The sequence below is a fragment of the Phyllostomus discolor genome, chromosome 12, assembly GCF_004126475.2.
Source record: "Phyllostomus discolor isolate MPI-MPIP mPhyDis1 chromosome 12, mPhyDis1.pri.v3, whole genome shotgun sequence".
NCBI classification, from domain to species: Eukaryota; Metazoa; Chordata; class Mammalia; order Chiroptera; family Phyllostomidae; genus Phyllostomus; species Phyllostomus discolor.
In genome coordinates, this window is record NC_040914.2 from 39,505,990 (window position 1) to 39,527,580 (window position 21,591).

The following is a 21,591-nucleotide window of genomic DNA, read 5'->3' on the forward strand; positions in this document are numbered from 1 at the left end:
CCCGGGGTGGGGCGGCTCCCTCGTCGTAACTCACTGCTGACTTGCTCGAGCGCGTGGCACACCGGGAAGGTGAAATGCACCCGTGACGAGGGACCGGTCGGCTGTGTGACAGAGCAGCCAGCTGCACTTGCTGCAGGGAGCAAGGCGTAAGGACTGTCACCAGGCGGCAGGAGCTCCTCCTTGGCAGGAACAAGTTTGCAAGTTGGGGCTGCTTGCGTTTTGACAGATAACTACGCAGGTGCTCGGTCGTGGGGCTCTTTTGGAACAAAGTGCTCTGGACCCCGGAACACGGCCGACGAGATCGACAGCGGGCTGAGGACAGTCCGGGGAACAGCCTCGCCACCCTCCCGAGTCAGCTCCTCCTTCGCCGTCGGAGTGCAGGTGCAGCGTGGGGCACTTCGGAGGGAGGGCGGGCGGGCAGGCGACTGCAGCCGCACCAGCCGAGAGAGAAACTGCTGCGATCACAGTCTGTCCGGCCTCGGAGCCACCTCTGCCCTGAGCCGGGCCGTCGTGACGGTGGGCGGGTGGCGAGGGCACTTCCAAACCAAGGCAGCTCCAGGCAGTGGGGCGCTGTCGCACCTCAGCAAGCACTTTCATTATTCCAGAAGTAACTCTACTTCGGGGCGAAGGACGCCTTGTCCCTCCAGGTAGCGTCCAGGCAGCATCCAGGCAGGAGCCACCTGTTTTTCTCTTAGCACCTAGTGACTCCTCTTCCCTTGACTCAGGCGTGAAAACCACTGAGTTTGAGGGTTACTCGGCTGAAGGCCCAGTCCAGGGAGGCTCCCGTGGGCCTCTTGTGCAGGAAGAGCAGCTTTTCCCCCTCCCCAAGCTGACTGGCCTCCAGAAAAGCGGGCTTCCCCTCATGATCGGCTGTTTCCCGCCCAGGGTCCTCGCCCAGACTTTCACCGAGGTAAGGAAAATGACTTGTAGCACTCTCAACGGAAGATTCCTGTTCAGCAGTTCGGCCCTACCCTCCAAAAGCTCCAATTTTAAAAAGGGGCATTAATTGGCTTGGTCCTAGTGCTCTCCCAGCATTTCACGCCTTTTCATTCAAATGGATTGTTAAGTCCACGAAGTTCTAAACTCCTAAGGAGGCGGCAGCTAATGAGGTGGCGCAGGCACACGGAACTGGCGACCTGGACAGCATAGCAGAACGGACCGCCCAGCAGCCACTGCACTGGCTGCCACGTGCCCGCGCAGTCTGTCGCCACCCCACCCCCCACCTGTGTCCTGAGTCCCGAGTCCTGTGATCTGAGAGCAGGACTGAGCGGCTCCATCCCCACATGTGGGCGCGGAGCCAGGTGGGAGAAGATGCTTCACAAATGCAAAGTGGATTAAAGAATCTGAAACGAATGAACGAACTGCCAAGTCTTGAAAGGAACTGTCACAGTCTCTTAGGACACGTGAGCTGTGAGAACAGGCCAGTCTCACTGTGAGCACACCGTTAGTGATGGTCCGCGGGTCCGTGGGCTGCGGTGGGAGTGGGAGTGATCAGCTGGCGTGCTCCTTCCCACCGCTGACTTCAGGGTGCCCAAACCACCATTCCCCTATGCAGCTGCGGGGAGGGTCCAGGTAGCAGGTGAGGCCTGCGGGGACCAGATGTTTTCTGGGCCCAAAGCAGCAGGCTCAGGCCCACTCTGACCTTTTCGCTCGAGATGGGCCTGGCTCTCACTGGCACCTGGCTGTGGCACCTGGAGTGCCGCCCCCCCCCCCCCGCCGGCTCCGCTGTGCCCACTGTCAGCCAGTGCCGCTCTCCTCTCTGGGGCAGGAGAGGCCACCTGGCCGTACACGTGAGGAGCACAGAGACAAGCATGCTCGGATTGTGATGGCTCTGCTCCTTCAAGGATCACTGGCGGGGCTCTGCCCTCCGATTCTGAACCTCTGCTTTGGCTGCCTGCGCCCAGCTGAAAGCCCCTCAGAGGGTCAGGATGTGCCCACAAGGCTCGCAGGGAGTCGGCCCTCCCCTCCCATTCAGGATGCACCCCGTCTCAAGGGCCCACTGTCTTAGGGTGCCTCTGTGCCCTCGAGCCTGCAGCCGGAGGAGTGTTGCACACACTGTGGAAGAGTCATTGGAACCCTCGGATGCCACTTCTTCAACAAAGGGTCGGTTTATTGCCCGAAGACGCAGCATAACGTGGCAGCCGAGAGGATGGGCACTGGGATCCCAGCCAGGAGCCACAGGCTCTGCTATCATCTCTAACTCTCAGTTTCCTCATCCGTAAAAAGGTACCGGTACCTTATAGGGCCGAGGAGAATTACACAGAAAAGTCCAGGGAAAGCAAATGTTGGTTGTGTGTGTGTGTGTGAGACTGGGTATACACGCACACACCCGTGTGCTGGCAAGGAAGTGTCTGTTCGCTCATACGTTCACTCACTCCGCCAGGATCGCCTGCGTGCCAGGCACGGTGCTACGCAGTGGAAACAGAGATGATGAGAGCTTTGTCCTTGGAGAGGCCACCCCTCCGTGGGCTGGCAAATGCTTTCCAGGGGCCGTGCGGCACACGGGCACGCGCACAGAGGGGCAGCAGGGTGTTCCCGGGAAAGCGGGGACTGAACCCAGCTCAGAAGGACCGAGGGAGGGGGATGCGCCAGGCAGAAACCAGGGCAAAGAGGACAGCGCCTGTGTGTTCCAGAAACCCTCCAGAACACCACGGCGAAGGTGCCCGGAGGTGTGGTGCAGAAGGGGGCCCAGACCCCCACCACCGAGGCCCCTTCAGGGCATGTGACTCAGGAGGCAATTCCAATGATACACCAAAAGGTGGACGTGAGATTTAACACACCAGCTGGTGATGACACTGTGCATTTGTCTATTACAGCCCCCTGAGCCCCTTCTTCCCTCTGGGTCTGGCCTTCCACAGGCCACTCTGCAAACTCTGAGCTGCTGGATACGGGAGGCCTCACCAGGTCCGGTCCTGCCCCCGCCCCCAGCTCCCCTATGCAGCTCACAGTGTAGGGAAGGGGAGGAGCAGACACAGTTCTAGGCACGAGAGCAGGGAGGCAAGGGGGCGAGAGGGGTCCTGGAACACCACCAGCACTCGCCCTGGGGCATCTGGAGAACAAGATCGAGGAGGAGGGGCTTTGCAGCTGGGTGTAAAGAGGAGTGGTTTGTTGGTGCGGCTGAGATGCAAAAACCTGCCTTGAATTTGCAGAATTCCACATGGAGGGGAGACTGGAACTTCACTAGTCCAAGCAGTTGTGTGCCTGCTGCCTGCTCTGCAGAGGTTCCACGACAGTCACGACAAGAGGGGGACTTCCGGGCTACGCAAGGAGTCAGCAGTAACAACCTGCCCACACGTTCCAGAACAAGACTCGTCTTTCTCGTAAGAGCTGCAAACCCAGCCGATGACTGACTCTGTCGGGAACAGACTCTCAGAGCCTGCTTTTGGGGCAGAGCGTCCTGGAAAGCACAGGCCCCAAGTTCTAGTCACTCGAGCTTGGCTTCCTCATGTCCAGGCAGGCAAGAGGAGCAATACTGACTTCATACGGCTGCTGTAGAGACGAAACCAGACACCACATTCAAGCCAAAGGGAGTTAAGCAATATGGCCAGGGTTGCATGATTAGGAAGTGGCTGAGCTAGGCCTGAACCCCTGGTGACCTTCTTGGTCCCCATGGGGAAGGGGACGGAGGGCCTGCTGGGGGTGCAATGCCAGCGCTTTCAGGAGCCCGTGCTCCCTGCAGAGCACGGAGGGGACGCAGATTAATGGTCGAAGAAGAAGCCCTTTTGCGAGCTCAAGTGAATCAAATGAGAAATTGCAACATACGGATTTTTAGAGCACCGTCAATTCCCCCGCGGTGAAAGGATGCCCAGCTCGTCTGCACCCGGAACGTGCGCCTCACTGCACGGAGACCGCGGCGTTTAGGGCTGCAGGCAGACGAGGCGTCTGGGAGGCCTGGGGAGCAATGTAGGGTGCTTCCGGCAGAAATGCACCATGTGTCCATGTGGCAAGAACACGGCCTCCGGTGGAAGAATGAAACGTGCAAGCCACCATGGACCCTCTCTGTGAGCCGTGGGTGTAAAATGTACTTATTAGCATAACAGCCCACTTCACCATACCCTGGCCCCTGGGAATTCTGCCAGAGACACTGCCTGCCTTTCCTGCTGGGACACCCTTCGCATCCATCCAGAGACCCAGCGTCTTGGGCAATTGTCGCTCATCGTCAGAACTGAAGCCCACATGTACGCAGGTCACAACCTGTGATCACCCATGGCCCAGTGGGTCTCGGACAAATCCACCCGGCCGTGTGCCTGTCAGCTCGGCCACCGCACGTCCGGCGCTCACCTCGCCATGGCTTGGACTCGGACTGCGGTGCGCCCCCTGCTCCAGTACAAGCCACAGAACATGCGCCGCCCTGGCCAATGCTACGTCCCTAATGGCCAGCAGGGTCTCAGTAACTACCGACTGAACTGAACAAACACGTTAATGACCAAGTGCATCATAATGCAAGAATCCCAAAGCCGTGACACCCCCCCAGGACTCGGCTGAGCTCTGTCTCTGGCCCAGGAGGTGGGGTCTTCCCCCACACTGTCCCCGTATTTCTGTAACCTCCAGGCTGCCAGGCAGGGCATGCTCACTGCCCTGGGCTGGCCTCACTGTCTGGCCGGTCTGTCCCTGCGCTGGATGGCAAGCTCCTTGATGGCAGAACTGTATCCTTCTCACCTCTGTGAACCCGGAGATGAATGATGAGGGATGCCCTGTATGGCTCTATCAGTCACCGCCGGAGGCAAGCAGGACCACAGTCCCGGGATGAGGAAAAACCCAGAGAAACGGCTCCTGCCATCCCTCCTGGGGCAGGGGAGTCCCCCACAGGGCCCACTCTCACACCGGCCCCACCCATTCCGGTGGGCCGCTGTGCCGCCTGTGGACAGCAGGCGTCCCTCTCTGGTCACCAGAGGCCGCCTGGGGACAGCCTGTTTTCTCTGTGGCGGGCTCTCTCATCAGCACGTTCCCCTGGGCGTCCCGATCACGGCACTCTCAGAGACACCAAGCGAGCAGCCTTCTCGTCTACCAGTGTCTCCTGGACTCAGGGAGACGGATTCTGCGATCCTTTGCGCACAATCCAAATGGAAGGTTTGGCAGGAACCATCACGCAACACGAGGTCAGACATGACATTACGTTATTACATGAATCTCTTTTGGGAATTAACACAAGTTCTTTCGATTCCTCGCAGCCTAACGGGTCCAATTAACAGTCCTCTGTGGGCGCTGCTTTGATTCTCACGACCGCAGTGTCACTTAGGGACGTGTTACATTTCACACTCGTGGAAGTGGAGCAGGGAGAAGGAGCGATCGCAGGGCTGGTCAAGAGCGGAACGGGGGTCTGGGTGCCGGGCCGCCTGCGGTCCCGGCCACGGTGCTCAGGCGTCTGCACAGACGGTGCACCCCATTATGCAGGAGCCCCGTGGCCGACTTCCACTGCACTTCTCCACTGAGCACAGCAGGACTGCACCTGCAGCTGCTGCAGGCTGCTCATCTCTAAAACCCAGCAGGCTGGCAGGGAACCCGAGTTCAGGGGTCCTGTGGATTAAGGAAAACTTCACACACCTCACAGTGGGGGCGTGTGTGTGAGACACGAAGCAGCTTTTGAGGCTCCACTGTCCTTTTCCTCACCTCTACGAGACCAAACATACCGAACGTGGAACCAACCGGAGGTAGGAGGAGGATGGAGGACCTCTCATTCTCATTCTGCATCCTTGTATCTCCCAATTTTGCCAGAAGAGTACATTTTTCCTTTTACACGTGATTGTGAGTGTGGTGCTGCACGCCACAGTGTGACTCGGCTGTTCAGATGAAGTTAATACTCCTTTCGTGGAGGGGACGGAAGGACAGCCTGAACCTGCAGGAACGCACTCTGGCTGCGGCTTCTAAAGAATGCCCGCATCGGGCAGCGGGAGCCGACTTCCAAGTCCTTCAGTGCTTCGACGCGCTTCTGAGCAGCGTGGAGGAGTGCACGAGTGTCCCTGAAACGTCTAGCCTCCCCCTGCCCTCTCATGCCCTCTTCCCCGGCAAACGTTTGTATTCATGACACAGCAGTTGCACATTAGCCACGGGGCCCTCCGCTGGGGACGTCAGTCGGCTGCCCTTCTCTAACTGGTGACTACTCTCCAAGTCAGGTCACTGACCGCTCAGAGGTCAGTTATGCACAGGGCTGGAGAAGCAAGTCATGCAAAACAAATATGACTCTGCTGCAAGTCCCCAGCAGCCAGGCCTGACTGCCAGCCTGTCCCCACCGCCCTTGGTCCCCAGGCACTCGGGCCGCTGTGGCCAAGGCTCCTTACCTCTCAGCTGCTGGCAGCAGGAGGCGTTGCTGTCCGGCTCCAGGGGGTGCCGCAGGACCCCGTTGCTGGGCTTGGGCCTCTCGTACTCCCTCTCGGGGAGCATGGCCTGCTCGCTCTCCAGGGCGGGGTCTGAGTGCATGGGCAGAGACTGTGGGAACCCGAACATCAGGAGGGAAGAGAAGAAGAGTAAGGCACCGCAGAGCAGAAAGCCGCCCCACCAGGCTCCGATCCAGCGGGGGTCGTCCGGAGTGATGTCCAGGTTACCTGCAACCAGAAAGAGCGCAGTCAGCAGGAGGGGACACGTTGGGGCCTGGGTCTGGGCGAGGTTCTGAGCCAGTTGTCCCAATGGGCCTCGAGCTCTGGAAAGGGCTGGAGTGGGGGTGCGGGGGGACCTAGACGCTGGGCAAGCAGAAGCCCGTTGCCTCACACCGGTGCTTCTGTTCCTCCCAAAGACGAAGACCGACCGCTTTCGCTCCTCGGCTTCCTTGCCTGCCCTGTGCCTGCACCACCTGAGAAGCCGGACCCCATCTAAATTTAGGCCGGAACTCACTGGCTAGGAAGAGCTGCCGAGGTGCACTAACAAAAACACGAGGAGACAAACATTTATTCTTCAAGGACATAATTTTTACTAGGTACACTCAAATGCACACCCCTCCCCACAAAAAAGCAGCCAACCTGAGACCCTGTTCAACAGCCCACTCCCTGTCTTAAACAGGGGCTACGGGTCCTAAGGCGTGGCCCGGAAGTGAAAAGCCGGGATGCAGGGGGCTGAAACCCCACCCCTTCTTGCTGTGCAGCCCCAGGCCACCAGTGATCTACCTCAACTCTGGCCTCCGCCGGCCCGCTCGCCTGCACAGCAGGGGCAGTGACCACAACGGCAGCACGTCCGGTATCGGGTCTGGGGGAAGGTCGGATGCCCGGACCTACTGTGCTCAGAGGAGTGCCTGGCATGAGCCCGAACACTTGATCGATGAGAACTCAGTGTTTATGGCCGGGGTCCTGTTTCCCACCTGCTAGTGGAGAGGTTAATTCAAACCCCGAGGGCCGCTGTGGTTTGGGGCCAGTCCTCTATTGGAAAGCTTCGCAGCCACCTTGCATGCTGAAAGGCAGCATGCCTGCGGTCCGGCCGTCTCACACTGTTACTGCTTTGGTCTGCCAGCCAAAGTCATGAAGACATAAACTACAGCTTGCTCCTCGCGGAGGCCCCCGCCCACCCCCTCTCCACAACTGCCTCCCGTGGCAGCGCTCCCAGATGAGCTGCTCCGAAACGCCTCTTTGACGATGATCCCCTGTCCCCGGAGCCTGGAAGGAAATTCCTGGAGACCTGGGCCACAACAGAGGAGCTAAGAACTAGCAGGGCTGCAGGGCTGGACCAGATGGACGGACAGACCTGGGAATAAAAATGACCACAGATGCCAGATGACCAGCATTTGTAAAAGCCTCTCTCTGAAGACCTTTTAGTGAACACCAATGAAAACGCCAGCCGCCATTTGCCGAGGGCCTCCTGTGCACCAGGCCTCGGGCAGGGCACAATCTCAACTGTGCCCGCCAACCCTTCCCACAACCCTACAATCCTCCTGTTACCCGTTTCATGCAGCTGGAGTACACGGGGCTTAGAAAGGCTGGGGACCTTGCCCAAGTTCACACAGCTGGAGGTGGAGCACCGGCATTCGGACGCCGAGGGTGCCGCTCTGCTGCACTGGGGGGCCCTCCTGACGGCCTGGACGTTGCCTGGGGCTCCCTGGAGGGTTCTAGGGGGATGCTTAATTCCTGGGCTTTGTGCAGTGAGCCTGAGACCACCAGCTCTTTGGCAGATGGCCAGGTGGTCTTTGGAACATCGGTGGTCCTGGTCCCTGTCCTGGAGACCTTGACATCACCCCAGCAGCAGTGACCAGGGGACTCCACGGGACCAGGTGCTTTGGTGCAGCTGCATGCTGGAGAAAGAGCAGAGAGCGTAGCTCTGGTGGGCTCAGCGCTGAATCCCAGCTCTGCCGCTCACTAGCCTGCAGCAGTAGGTGAGCTCCTTACCCCGCCTGAGCCGCAGTCTCGTCTGGTGCAAAATAGAGTGCTTGCAGGCACGAGAGATAATGAGCAGGAATCACCTGACACATAGTAGGCTCTTTGTATATGGTAGATCCTATTATGTTTACTTTTAGGTGCCTATTTGTTATAGGAATGAGAACTTTAAGATACAGGTTTTTTGAAAAGGAGACAGCAAGGGAAAACAAGCGGCGAACTTGGAAGCATCTTCACGTGCAGAAGAGAGAGGATAGGAAGCGAGGCTGCCCGGCAGCTGAGCAGGGAGGTTTCCACCAGCCTCTGACTGTGTCTTCGCCTGCGGCCAGCAATGAAGGAACATGCAGGGCCGAGAAAGGGAGCTCAGGACCCCCCGCCCCCCACTATCCGCGGGCTCCAGGAAGGGCGAACTGGAAGCTAGAGCAGATGTGGGCCGGGGGAGAGGGAGATCCTGGCAGAGGCCTGAGGAACAAAATCAGTAGCACGGGGACGGTCGTGTTTCAGCTGGGAAGGCAGAGGTTTGCGTGAGCGTGTCAGTTCACTCCCCGAGGGCCTGTGCACGTGCGTGGAAAGGCGACACTTGCTCACGATTTGTAGCACGGGAAGAACGTGTGGTCCGTGTCAGAGTAAGGCGTGTGTGCCAACTCAGGCAAGGAGAGGGGCCCGCAGGAAGGTGTGGGGAGGGCAGGACTCTCTGGATACAGGAGAGTCACAGCGGAGTATTTCGGGAGGTGCCGATCTCCTTCCTCCACGCCAACTACCCGGCGCACTGCGGCAGGGAGAGAGAACACACGCTGAGAGGACGCCAGGCGGAGCGGCCGCCCGCCGCCTGCAGGACAGGACGTGCTCAGGGGGCGGGGCCGCACGCTGCTCCTGGTGCTTCCCAAGACGACGGCCGGTGCTTGAGCCTGGTCTGAGAAATGTCTGCTCTACTGCCCCTCCTTTCTCTCCCGTCTCCACAGTGGATGGTCTTTTCAGGAGGCACTCTGGCCGGTACGGTGAAACTCGCTCTCCGCCTGCTCAGCAGGTGACTGCTCTGGCCTTGCTGGTGTCGAGGGCGAGTCATCTGTGGTGGCCACCAGACAACGGGGTGGAAGACGTCTCCGAGATCTGCGTGTTGTGGGGCTTCTCTTCTGAAAATGAGGAGGATCACACCTGCAGGGTGTGGCCACGCGCCCTAGTTTTTTCCCAGTAAAATGTGTCACGTCCCTCCTGTGAGGAGGCGAGTACCTGTCAGCCGGTGCGCCACTGCCACACCCTGCCCCTCTGCCTGATCACGGGAGCCTGCGGAACCCTCCTCACTAAGGCAGTGTCCGAACGGCTAACGCGGCCCAGATGTCCCTGCACACCTGTGCTGGGTATGCTGCACGGCAAGAAATAAACCTTTCATGTTCCGAGGCGCTGGGCTGTTGAGGGTGTTTGTTGCCACAGCAGAACCTAGCCTACCCTGACTGACACAAAAGGCTGAGCCAACGAAAACCATGCTCTTTAAGAACAGTGGTCTTGGGAAGGCTTGGAAGAGGAAAAGTACTGTTTGAGGTGCAGTCTGGGGCGAGGCATGGAAACCTCTCTTCTGATCTCGTTCCCGTTAGCATCTTGACCTTAAAAAGGTGCTGTCAGACTCTTGCAACAGTCAGATGCACAGAACAAGGCTGAAAAGCACCGATCTGTCTCGTTTACTTAGCGGTATCGAAGTGCCAATGGAACCACAGCCACAGACAGAGAAAGACCTCAGAAAGTGTGGGGCAGGGACAGTGCCCAGGGCACGGCACCCTCAGGGCACTGCAGGCAGAGGGAAGGTGCCGGAACAGGGACCGGAGTTGGGGGAGGGCAGCCCCATGCCATCTCACCAGGACGGAAACACCCCCCGGTCACGAGGCTGGCGTGGCGTGGGGTTGCCTCTGCGTGGGCATCTGCAGGCCTAGGAGGGTCCCAGCTTCACGCTGTCCGTTTTTCTAGCCCTTCCATGGCCTGGACTCTGACACTCAGAGGGCCTTTGTGGTTTTGCTGGGTAAGCTGAGCAAACTTTGGGCTGCTGTGTGCTTCCTCGCTGAAGGTCAGGTAAACCTAGGGGACTGGGATTTCCTCCCGCTTCTGAACACAATTACCCTTATGTGTCTGGAAGAAAAATCGCTGCAAATAGGGTTGAATCAGCTTGAAATCAGCCAATCGACCAGCCCATGAGGATACCCGCAATTGTGAGAAGGGCAGCTCACAGCAAATGGGGACATTAACTTCTTATTCCTGGACCATACTGATGAGTAAGCCATGCTACGGCTCTCCGGGTACTTCCTCGATTTTTTTTCAGTCCATTTACCTATTTGTCTAACCTAGTTTGTGGAACTTCTGCTGACGCAAGAGTTCCAGGAGTATCATTAAGTTACAGCCCTAATTAGGCAGTGGGGGCAGGCAGGGGCTGAGGGTGGAGGGCAGCGTTGAACACTCAGATCCCAGCCGCGGGGCTGATGAGCCCGACAGGGAGGGAGCTGGGAACAGCGGCCAGCCCCGGGGTGGCCGCGCAGGGGCTCTCCGAGTGTCGGCCTTTTCCGTGAAGCAAACAGACAACCGCACACGCTCCGTGCCTGTTGCGGGTCTGGCTGGCACACGCCTTAGGACAAGTCTGCGTGGATGGGCTGGTGAGCTTAGGTCGCCCAGCTGCTCAGTCTGGGGCCAGACAGGTGTGGGGTCTGAATCCTACTAGTTGCAAGAATGAGTTAACCTCTTCAGCTCTCCACCGCCTGTAACTTTACTGTGTGCTTACAACACGCCAGGCATGAGCCAAGTGCTTTGTGTTATGACCTCACATCACCCACGCACGGAGCCGTGTCCCCGAGACTGTGCAGCCTGTATGGGGTGCAGCTGGGATTCAGACGGAGGTCTGAGTCCACACCAGCACGGAGAGCTCACTGCTGCCAAGGACGCCTCGTCTGGTGAGTGGGCCGAGAGTTCCAGCAGGAGTTTCTGAGTTCCAGCGAAGGGGTCTACATACAGCTTCAGTAAGTGGTCCCTACCATCCAGCTCCTGCTTCTTCTGATAAGCCGGTTGTTAAGGTCGGTCCGATCAATGCTTTGGGAGGCATTCTGCTTCCAAGTCCTTTTCTCCAGGCTCTGTCCTCGACGGGCCGCCCTCTTACCGAGCTCTCCTACGCGGGAGCTCCTGAAGGACACACGGTTCCTTCCCCGCTGTGCCGTGGGCAGCTGTTCCCCTGAAGAAGGCGTGCAGAGGGCGCCACGCTGAGATCCAGCACGGACGCATCGGGCAGCGGCAGGACCCCTGCGTCTTGGCCGTCCACTGGGCCTCTCCACCCCACTGCAGGCTGGCCCACAGCCCGCCGTCTCCCCTGCACCCCACTCCACCTGTTCAAAGACCTCACGCCCGGGCTCCCTCGTGGGTCTCTCCCTTCCGACCCTGTGTCCTCAGCCACTGCCAGGCTGCCTCAGAAAAGGCACGCTCTCTCCTTTGCCTGTGCCATAGCGGGGACCCTCCAGGAACCTGCCTCGCCTGCCCCCCTCAATTGCCTTTCAGGTCCCCCACCTGGCTCCCGGAAGAAATTTCAGAAACAAGTGGCTATGCTCATGGCCCCTGGGTAGTCAGTGCTTCAGGACAGCCTCCCACAGACTGGACAGCCCTAACGAGGGGCTCTGTCCCAGTTAGAGAGGAAAAGGCAATCGAGGGTCACCTCTAAAAACCTGAGAACCCCCTCCTTAAACCACAGCCCCAATCCATTCACAGAGAGAACCAGGGTCAGTCACAGGATTAGAAAAATAAAAATTGCTGGGGACTCCAGAATTCTGTGGCTGGCTCCCTCATAGAATGAGTTGTACTCTTCTGCCCCCTGCTGGTGAGGAGCAGCGCCAGCGCGCTGTGGCCTTCAGAGGGGACGCAGACAAAGACAGTGACTCACAAAGCACCCTCCCGTCCCCGAGACACTCAGGCCGGAGTCCACTATTAACTGGTGAGGGGGAGGCCGCTGCCGGCGAGACGGGAGGGAATGTGCCCACCTGCCCTCACTCACGGGGGCTCCGAACTGCGGGGGGCCCAGACCCACAGAGGAGGCGGCTCTACACGGGGCCTTGCAGGACGAAAGGCGCTGCTGGGTGGGATGGAGTGACGACAGCCCGGGCAAAGGCAGGGCATGCCGGGGGACGGTGAGTGGACATGCTGAGCCCCCTGCCGCCACCTGTCCACCCCTGGGTCACTCCGGGAGGGAGCTCGGGGAGGGGACCCCTGAGGTGAAAACACCCTCGTGCTGACTCGGGGTGCCGGTTTGTTTAAAGGCACCCTTTGGGTCGGGGACATCCCTGTCCCTCTCTCAGCCTCGGTTTCCCCACTTGCATATGCTGGAAAGGAACGACACCTGGGGTTCTTTTGGGTTCATTGTGTGTTCACCCACAGGCCTTGACCCCAGAGGGCCGCTGCGCACGTGCTGAGGGCAGACACACTGCCGGGCCCCACAGCTTCCCGTCCAGGGTCCAGGCGCTCCCCCCCCCCCCCAACACACACACACTGGGCATGCGTGCCTCTCCCGGCCCCGTGTGCTGTTCCCGTCTGATGCAGCCTGCAGGGAAGCGGCGGAGGCTGGCTTTTTTGTCCACAGGAGTTCAGACGGCAGCTGACTCGCTTCATGTGCTGTTTCCCTGACCTTTCACTGCCCTGAACGGGCTGCAAAGGGCCAACCAACCCCTGCAGAACAGCGGCGTTCGAACACCTCCCCAAAGGGGCAGCAGTTTAAAAGAGTAAATAAATAAGCCTGCGCCTGAGTATTCCCCTTTTCCCCCCACTTGGAAATTTGTAACATCATTAACTACAAGTAAATGTATCAGTGGGATTAATGGAGTGAATCACCAAGTGACGTGATTGGATTTAGAGCCGCATTATTTCTCTGAGATGAATTAGTAATTTAGCACTGTCGGGGGATGATGGATGGAGAACGCGGGGACGGGGAGTTCTTATTGATCCCGAAGACAGATCAGCAGTGAGGAGGCGCTGGAATTACTTCCCTCGCCCCGTTTTCGGAGAGAAAGGAAACGTGGCTGCTGCGCTCAACTGCACGGGAATCACGGTCTCGCTGGGGCTGGGGGCAGAGTCGTGGCCACCAGGGGCAAGCAGTGACCAGGATAATCTCCAAGGGTCCCCACCCCTCGGTACTGCACCCTGGTAGGATGACCCCCAGTCCTGAGGACAGACCGGAACCAGTGGCCTGTGTCTCCCACACAGGACGCAGCAGAAGCAGTGAGATGTCACTTCCGAGGGTGGGTTATGAGAAGACCGTGATGCCTGTCTCAGGGGCTCGCTCTCGTCCTCTCGTGGGTTGCTCGCTGCAGGGCAGGTGGCCCTGTGGAGAGACTCACGGGAGTGGGCCTGAAAGTGGGCCTTCCTCCAGGTGAGCTTTGAGATGACTGCAGACCAGGTCGGCACCCTGACTGCAGCTTCCTGCAGGACCCTGAGCCAGGACCACCAGCGAAGCTGCTCCCAGATGGACCCCAGACCCACAGAAACAGGCCGTGAGATGACTGTCTATTGTTCCAGGTCACTACGTTTGGGGTAATTTGTTACACAGCAATAGACAGCCAATGCATGAAGGGACTTGCTTTGGCCACTGAAGTGTGACTAGAGACAATGCATCAATTCTGAGCAGAAGCTTCAGGAATGGGCGGGCAACGTGCCACACTCTGGTTTCCTGCTCTGGGAACTGTGTGGGCTGGGGTCAGATGAAACTTCTGTGACCACGGCGAGTCAAGTGTCACCCTCCGCAGCACCGCCAACCTGCGCCAGACATGCAGTGTGACTGAAGAATACATTGGTCATGCAGAACCACGCAGATCGGGGAACTCTTTGTTAGCGCTGCAAAACCTAGCCCATCCTGACTGCCATACTGTTCCAAGTGTGCAAAGGAGCTGGGGCGCCTGAAGCAATCTAAGACATACCAGTGCCCTTCCTGCTAAAAACAGAAAAGGAGATGTCTGAAAGTTCTGAGACGTGGTCCTGCCTCCTTCTGGAGGCCACCACAACCGTGTCTCACAGGAAAGACCTCCAAACACCTGGGCTCGTTGAGCCCATGTGCACACCTGCATTTCCAGGACACACGCTCAACTTTCAGTTTAGACAGTAGGGTCCTCAGGCAGGCTAACGGGCCGACATTCAGTGAGCATGTGCACACACCAGGCACTTCCACCTCTAGCCTCCCATCCGGTTCTTACAACAGCCCCGTGAGGAAGACACAATGACCACCCCCCCTCATTTACAGGTGAGGGGTAGACTCGACCACAGGGACTTCTTCAGCCTCCAAGTAGACACCGGCAGAACACAGACTTCGGTCCAGGCCCCCAGGCCCCCTGGACCCATGACGCAGGCCCCTTCCTTCTCATCCCGGGTGAGCCCCCCACACCACAGGGGTGCATGAGTTACAGCTGCCACTGAGCAGGAAGGCCCCAGGCCCACGGGCAGTGGGTGCCTTCACGAGGCCGAGGCGAAAGGCCTGAGGATGGCGTTTCAGAAACAGAGATATGCCTTACTTGTATCAATGAAGACAGCATCCACATAGATTTTGGTACAGAAAGAGCCCAGGATAAATCCACAGGCTGGTCCAAACACCAGCATTGTGAACAGGATTCCTGAAAAAGAGATGAAACAAAGATCAGGTTAAGGAAGACAGAGGTCATTCCATGAGCACGAGTCGAAGGTCAAGAAGATTGTTTTACATCAATCCCATGAGATGTCTGGTTATACGCACGATGTTACAGAAACCAGTCTGAAAATCCTTGAGGGGGGAAGCTCGTCTTTCCAGTTCCTGGAAACTACGGAAGCACTCTGTCCTATGCAAGAATTCCATCTATAATATTTTGGCAGGTCACTCTAAAATACTTGCGGGCCCCAAGCACACCTCCTTTTAGAGGACTCTACCCCTGCATCATGCCAAACACACTGAAATACAGGCACGTCTGCCACTGAACAAGTTTTCTGCCATAGACATTTTTGAGAGTTTTGCTTTTTCATTTATTTGGAGTTACATAATTTGTTTAATTTACGGTTGGCTGATGTTTCTCAGTACTCACTGTGTAAACTCAGGTGTCCTTGTAGAGCGAGAGAAACTGAAGCCACACATTACTGTCAAACGTAAAGAAATCTTTACGGGCCTCGAATGCAGCAAGTAACAAAGCTGACCTCACGGCATTCTTTGACAACATTCGATTAGGTATTCATTCGTTTCAGTCTTGCAGGTTCCCCGGATTTCGCCATTGCAACCTGCTGCTGTGTTAACAGTGGGTCAGGCCCCGGGCTTTTCCACAGGACTTCCCGAGATGGTACTAGACACACTTAAGTAGCTGATGGATGTAGTGCCTGGAGTTTGATCATTTCAGAAAATCAGCCCAAACCGAAACCCACAGTCTTTACCCCCTGCACTAAGTCTCACTTTGGCAGACACTCCCCGAGCACTGGCAGTCCTCCGGCTCCTGGAGATGAGGACGAGAATAAAGAGGCGGCCCTTCCACCAGGCTGGCTCCCTGCGGAGGAAATCCGTGTGTGTGTTGATGCGACTCCCGCAGCCAGCGTGAAGGGTGGGTGCTGACGGGTCCACATGGCCCATGACGAACAAGGCAGGAGATGACTGCGACCGGACGGAACCTGAGTTCAGTGGAGGGTAATTCCGGCCTGTTCACAGACGGGGATGCCCTTCAAGTGGGTGGAGCGCGGAGGAGGCTCAGGTTGGCTGTGGCTCTTCCCCACTAGGGGGCAGCATGAGCCCGGAGAATTCAGAGTCCTGGCTGGTGTCCTCCACTTCCCAACTGCCCGTGGAACCTCCGGTCAGCACACTGCTTTTCTCACTCCCGTCAGCCTTCCGTGCCCTCCGTTTATGCAAATGTATTTGGCTGTCTTCAAATACGCAGGCTGAAATTTCTCCCCTAAAGAGTGTTTTGCATCACGCATGCATGAATAAAACATGATGTATACACAGCAGGAAGCCTGCAAGACCTAGGACACATATGTACCTGGTGCCCACTGCCAAGAACCTGACGTAATGTCACTGACCTTGCCTATCCGGGAGGGCGGGGGCGGGTGGGAGGGATGAGAGGACGCAGACGTGATTATTCATTCATCAGATTCACGTACTGGAATTATCCCCACTGCAAAGTTCCCAAATAAAACACTAATGGCGCTAAGCCCCATGGTACGCGCCAGAGTTTAGGAACCCCTTCCCACAGCAGCAGGCCTGCCCCCTCTTAAATCAGCCGCATTGCTGGGTCTCAGAGTTGGCTGCACGCTGGAATCACCCGGGAAGCTTGACCACTATACTGATACCTATGTCCTACCCCTGAGACCTGAGGTAGCTGGTCTGGGGCACAGCCTGGGCACTGGGGTTTCCCCCGCACTCCCAGGTGATTCTTTGTGCAGCCAGATGGAGAACCACTAGTCTCTGTCCTTGTAGACCTTGACCAAGGAACCAGTTGGTACCCCAAATGCACCTGGGCACTGTGGAAAACAGAAGGACATGAGCCCTATCTGACGTCAGTCCCAAAAGGTAGTCGGGCAGCCGGGTACTAACCATGGACAAGGGAAGTCACTGCACAGGGGGGCAGAAGTCTCCCGTGAAGCCAGCCAAAGCAGCCCTGCATGCCCACAACTGCGAGCTCATTGCAGAACTAACTGCCTGCCATACCTGGCGTGGCCCGTGGCACTGTCTAGTTTTGAGGCCAGACTCACGCTGGTCCTCAGCCCAGTTTTTCCCTCTTCTCCAGGCTCTGAGCAGTGCACCAAGCTCCAGCCTCTGTTCAGAACTGGTCTGAAATGCCACCTCCTCCATGGAGTCTTCCTAAATTTTCTCTCTTCTTCTTTCCCCTTCTGTCTTCTGCCACAGCACCTGATTTGGGCTTGTTCCTATAGTTCTACAAGCAGTCTGCCTGGAGGCCAAAATGAAGTTCCATGCGTCCCAGCCTGGGGAGCTCCAGCTGTGAAACAGGGCAGTGACCTGCCCTGCTCACCTCCTGCTACAGGCTGCATCGTACCCCCACCCTGCCCCCAACCCGTCTGGTGAAGTCCTAGTGCCCCAGGACCTCAGGAGGTGTACTTGGAAACGGGACCTTTAAACATGTGATTAAGTTAAATGAGACCATTGTGGTGGTCTCTGTAAGAAGAAGGACTGGTGTCCCTGTAGGAAGAAGAACAGGCACCAGGAAGGTACGCGCACGGAGAAGATGCACGTGAGGCCACAGGGGAAGGCAGCCATCTGCAAGCCAAGGAGAGGGGCCTTGTGCTGACAGCCTGATCTTGGAATAAATGTCTGTTGTTTAAGCCACTTTGTTAAGGAAACCCTAGCACACAACACAAGTCTCAAGACCAAGACCAGTGTGGGGATCTTACGTGACAACGAACTAGACGATATTTAAAAACTGCAGAGTGTCACCCGACGGCACGGGATGCATCAGACGAGTCAGGGAACGTTAACGGGGCTCTCCTGGACCCCCAGGCGCCAGGCGGGAACCCACGCCGGGCACCCTGTGCGGGGACGAGGACCGCAGGGCGAGAACCCAGCAGGGAGCACATTCTGGAGCACGTCTGCCGAACACCATCCGCACAGGACGAGTAGTTCTCACACAGGTGTGAGCCTGGGGGTGGTCCAGGAGCCCCCGGGAACCAGACGAGGGGACACCTTACTCACGGCCGAGGGCTGGAGTCGGGTTTCGGGTCAGGACTAGCAGTGGTGGTGGTGCTGGGTGAAATCTGCACCCTGGGGGGGCTTCGGAACCACAGTCTGGCTTCTCGGGGGCCACAGAGGGGGCCGCAGGGGGGCCGCAGGCCCAGCGTCAGGCCCAGGCCCAGTGGCCAGAGCTCCCACAGGTCACTTCCCGGTTCCTGGTGTTCCTCATTCCCCACAGGCCCCGGGGGGGTCACCCGAAGTGACCCACTGCAGTCTCTGCTGCTCGGGACAGAGAACCCCCCGCTACTTCCTTCAGGCCGACAGAGGCATTGCTAACTGCAGTTAGTTTGTTAACTAACTCCACCGAGTGCCTCTCGGGCGCCAGGGACTTCAGACACTGCCTGTAATTCAATCCTCACAACCCCCAGGAGACCTGGGTCTTTTTGTCGTCAGTTCACAAGTGAAGAAACTGAGGCACAGAGAAGTTAGGTCACCAGCCTGTGGCCACACAGCTGGGGAGGGGCTCAGGTTCTGCGGACCCCGATCCTGTACTTCCTCCAACCTACCACTTGGTGGGAGGAAACAGACTCAGAAAAGCTGCAGGCCGTGAAAATCCTAATAAATTCTACAGCAACCGGTGTCTGCAGGGCCCTGAAGGCCCTGCTCTGGGCCTTAGCCTGCCCGTCGCTTGGAAGCCGAGTGGCGTGAAGGCCACAGAGCTGATTCAAGCACATATACACGTGCCCATGGGGGACTCTGTCCCTTGATTAGTGTTGAGGGATCTCTTGCCCTCAATTTTCTGCATCCTCAACTCAGGGTCTGGTCCACCATCAGTGGAAAAGGGCAAACGCTGAGGCGTTTCCTCATGTCGCCACCAGAGGGTGCCAGACACCATCTCATGCCAAGTACTGCTCTCCCCTGAGCGGAGGGACGTTTGTAGTTCAAGGCGGGAGAGTCAGGCACGAGCTACTCTGCAGCGGCTTTCCTGCCAGCAGCACGGGCTGGCTTATGACAAAGCAGTGACCAGGGACATTGGGAACGGGTCGACCGGCTTTCTTAGTAGGTAGTGAGCTCCTCACCACTGGGGGTGTGCAAGAGCAGAGACCGAGGACTGGGCGTCAGGACTGAAGGAGAGGGTTTTCCTGCTGGGTGGTAAAGAAGGCAGATAATACGGCCCCCAACTGTGAGAGTCTAGGGTTTGCAGCTGGGCAATCTTCCAGGGATTTTCCAAGCCTCCCCCATTCCAGGCACAAGAGGACTGGGGACCCTTCTCATCAAGTGCTCCACGCACACAGGGGTGAAGGCCCTCCCCAGAGTGAGTCAACGCAACACAGAAAGCAGAACCTGTGGTTGGGAGGGGGGGCACTTGAAAGTCGAGTCACCTCTGGCCACCCCAACTGCTCTGCGGCCTGCTCCCAAGACTCTGAGGCTGAGTCAGTACTGCCTGTTTGACCTGCATCTCAGTCCCGGAAGATGGCTTTTCTGGAAAATTACACGGGCAGACGCTGAATTTCCCTAAGCAAATATGAGAGCCAGGAGTTCGACTCACAGACTGGAGAACAGGGAAGAGGAGCTACTGAGGAAATGTCCCCTTTTAGAAAGAAACAGGACACATGGGCAGACGGACGGCAGGACGAGAGACAGCACGGCACCCACGTGGGCGGGTCCCTGGGTCCAGGCCTCACGGCCGCCTGAGAGCAAACAGAGAAACTGTCACAACAGTGTGAGCTGAACCAAACACTGGAAGCTTCCTTTCCATGCAACATCGCCTCTGGTCCTGCCTGGGGATGAGGGGACGGGACACAACTGGGTAAAGCCAGGAGGCAGAGCCTGTTCTGGCTGGGTGGCCGAAGGGAGTGCACGGGACTCTTCCCACCAGAAGCTCTGGGCAGGCAGCAACCCGAGCCTCTACTTTTTAAAAAAGAAATTTGTACAAGGAGGATGACCGTCTCAGTTCTGACACCTGACAGGCTAGAGCTCAGGAGAAGACAGTCTCTCAAGAGCAGTGGCTTTTAACCAGGACATCTGACCGTGTCCGCAGACGTATCTGGTTATCACAGCGGGGGGAGGCGTGCTACTGGCATCCAGTGGGCCGAGGCCAGGAATGCTGGCAGCATGCCACGCACGGGACAGCCCCCGCAGCAAAGAATGGCCCAGCCTAAAGTGCCACCAGTGCTGAGGCTGAGAAAGCGGGCTTGAGGTCGGCTGGGCTGCAGTGGGTCTCAGAGCCTGGCCCGGCCCGGCCCACACTGCAGGCAGGGTGCAGGGTGCGGAGGACACCAGGATCTGTGTCCTCCTCACCCTGCGCCCTGTCGGGTGCCCTTTGAATTGAGTAAGCTTGAGGAGCACCCTTGTTTTTCCCAGAGAAACTCCCCCCTTATCCCTGCAGTTCTTAGAAGCTCTTGATTATTGCTGAAAGCCAGAAGCAGCATTCTTGTCTAGGGATCCGGACCAGCCTGCCACGCAGTTAGATGCATCCCCATCACGCCCATCATCTGTTTCCACGGGGCGGGGTGCCTCGGGGGTGAGGAGCGGGGGAAGGAATGACTCGGGCACGGCTGGGCTCACTGAGACCACACCCTGTGGGGTCGACCCAAATACCTCAGTTTCAGATGATGCAACGGAGACCTCGAGTCGCCTTGGCTGGGCCCGGCCCATTTCCGTCCTAGGATGTGACTCTGAAGTCTCCCCAGTCTCCACTGAAGCCCTGGTTTTAACCCGGGCCCCTGGGGCCGCCGGGCAGCGGTGTGGGAGGGAGCTGGAAGCGTGGACACCAAGGCCCTGACTGGGCTGTACCCAGGGACCCCTCCTCCTTACTCTGCCATGCGGCCTCCTGTGTAAGGTGTGCATTGGCTCAGTAATGGTTCCCAAAAGACATGTGCTCATCTGGGAACTTGTAACTGTGACCTTATTTGGGAAAAGGATCTTTGCACGTGTCATTAAAGGTCTCCACATGTGATCATCCTGGATTATCCCCATGGGCCCGCAAATCCAAGTGTCCTTATAGTATACCCATGGAGAAGAGCCAGAGGGAGAAGAGGCCACGTGAGGCCAGAGACTGGAGTGACCCAGTCACAAACCAAGGGACGCCTGCAGCCACTAGAAGCCGGGAGAGACAGGCAAGGACCCTAGAGCCCCTGGAGGAAGCACATCCCTGCCCAAGCTGAGGTTTCAGACTCCGGCCCTCCAGAGCCATGAGCAAATCAACTTCCATTGTTCTCAGCCATCAGGTGTGTGTGGCAACTCTCATGGCAGCCGCAGGAAACTCCTCCAGTTTTCTTTAAAGGAAGGTCCCCGGCCAGAAGTCTGCAAACCACCACTTGCACTGGGCCACCTCCCCGCCCCCCCCTCCCCCCCCAGGCCTTCCGTTACATCTGCACCGGAGACTCGGGAACAAAGCTGAGTGGGGTGGGGGGTCAGTGGGCGGAGCCAGGTCTTCTAAAGACTCGACTCTCAGTCTGGGGGCAGGGGCGAAGGGTGCACGGCTTATCGGGCCCAGGAGTTCTCAGTTCTTTCAAAACAGCCCCCGTTTTGCGCCATCCAAACTCTTTCGAAACCTATTAACTGACTGAGCCGCTACTGGACTCCCCGAGGAACACAGACAGACACACCGCACCACCGCCACTGACCGGGCGCCTCGCACAGCGCCCTTCCCAGGGA

The 21,591-nt window shown here is 57.9% G+C and overlaps 1 protein-coding gene across 4 annotated transcripts in view; it reads right to left on the reverse strand.

Moving 5' to 3' along the window:
- Positions 1-21,591, reverse strand: part of SLCO3A1 (solute carrier organic anion transporter family member 3A1) — a 199,454-nt gene that overhangs the window by 28,222 nt on the left and 149,641 nt on the right. For all 4 annotated transcript variants that reach the window (XM_028502410.2, XM_036013120.1, XM_036013119.1 and 1 more), the window contains exons 3-4: positions 14,810-14,908; positions 6,279-6,542 (exon numbers count right to left, since the gene is read on the reverse strand). In XM_028502410.2, coding sequence (XP_028358211.1) covers positions 6,279-6,542; positions 14,810-14,908 — 363 coding nt within the window. The remainder of the gene's footprint in view (positions 1-6,278; positions 6,543-14,809; positions 14,909-21,591) is intronic.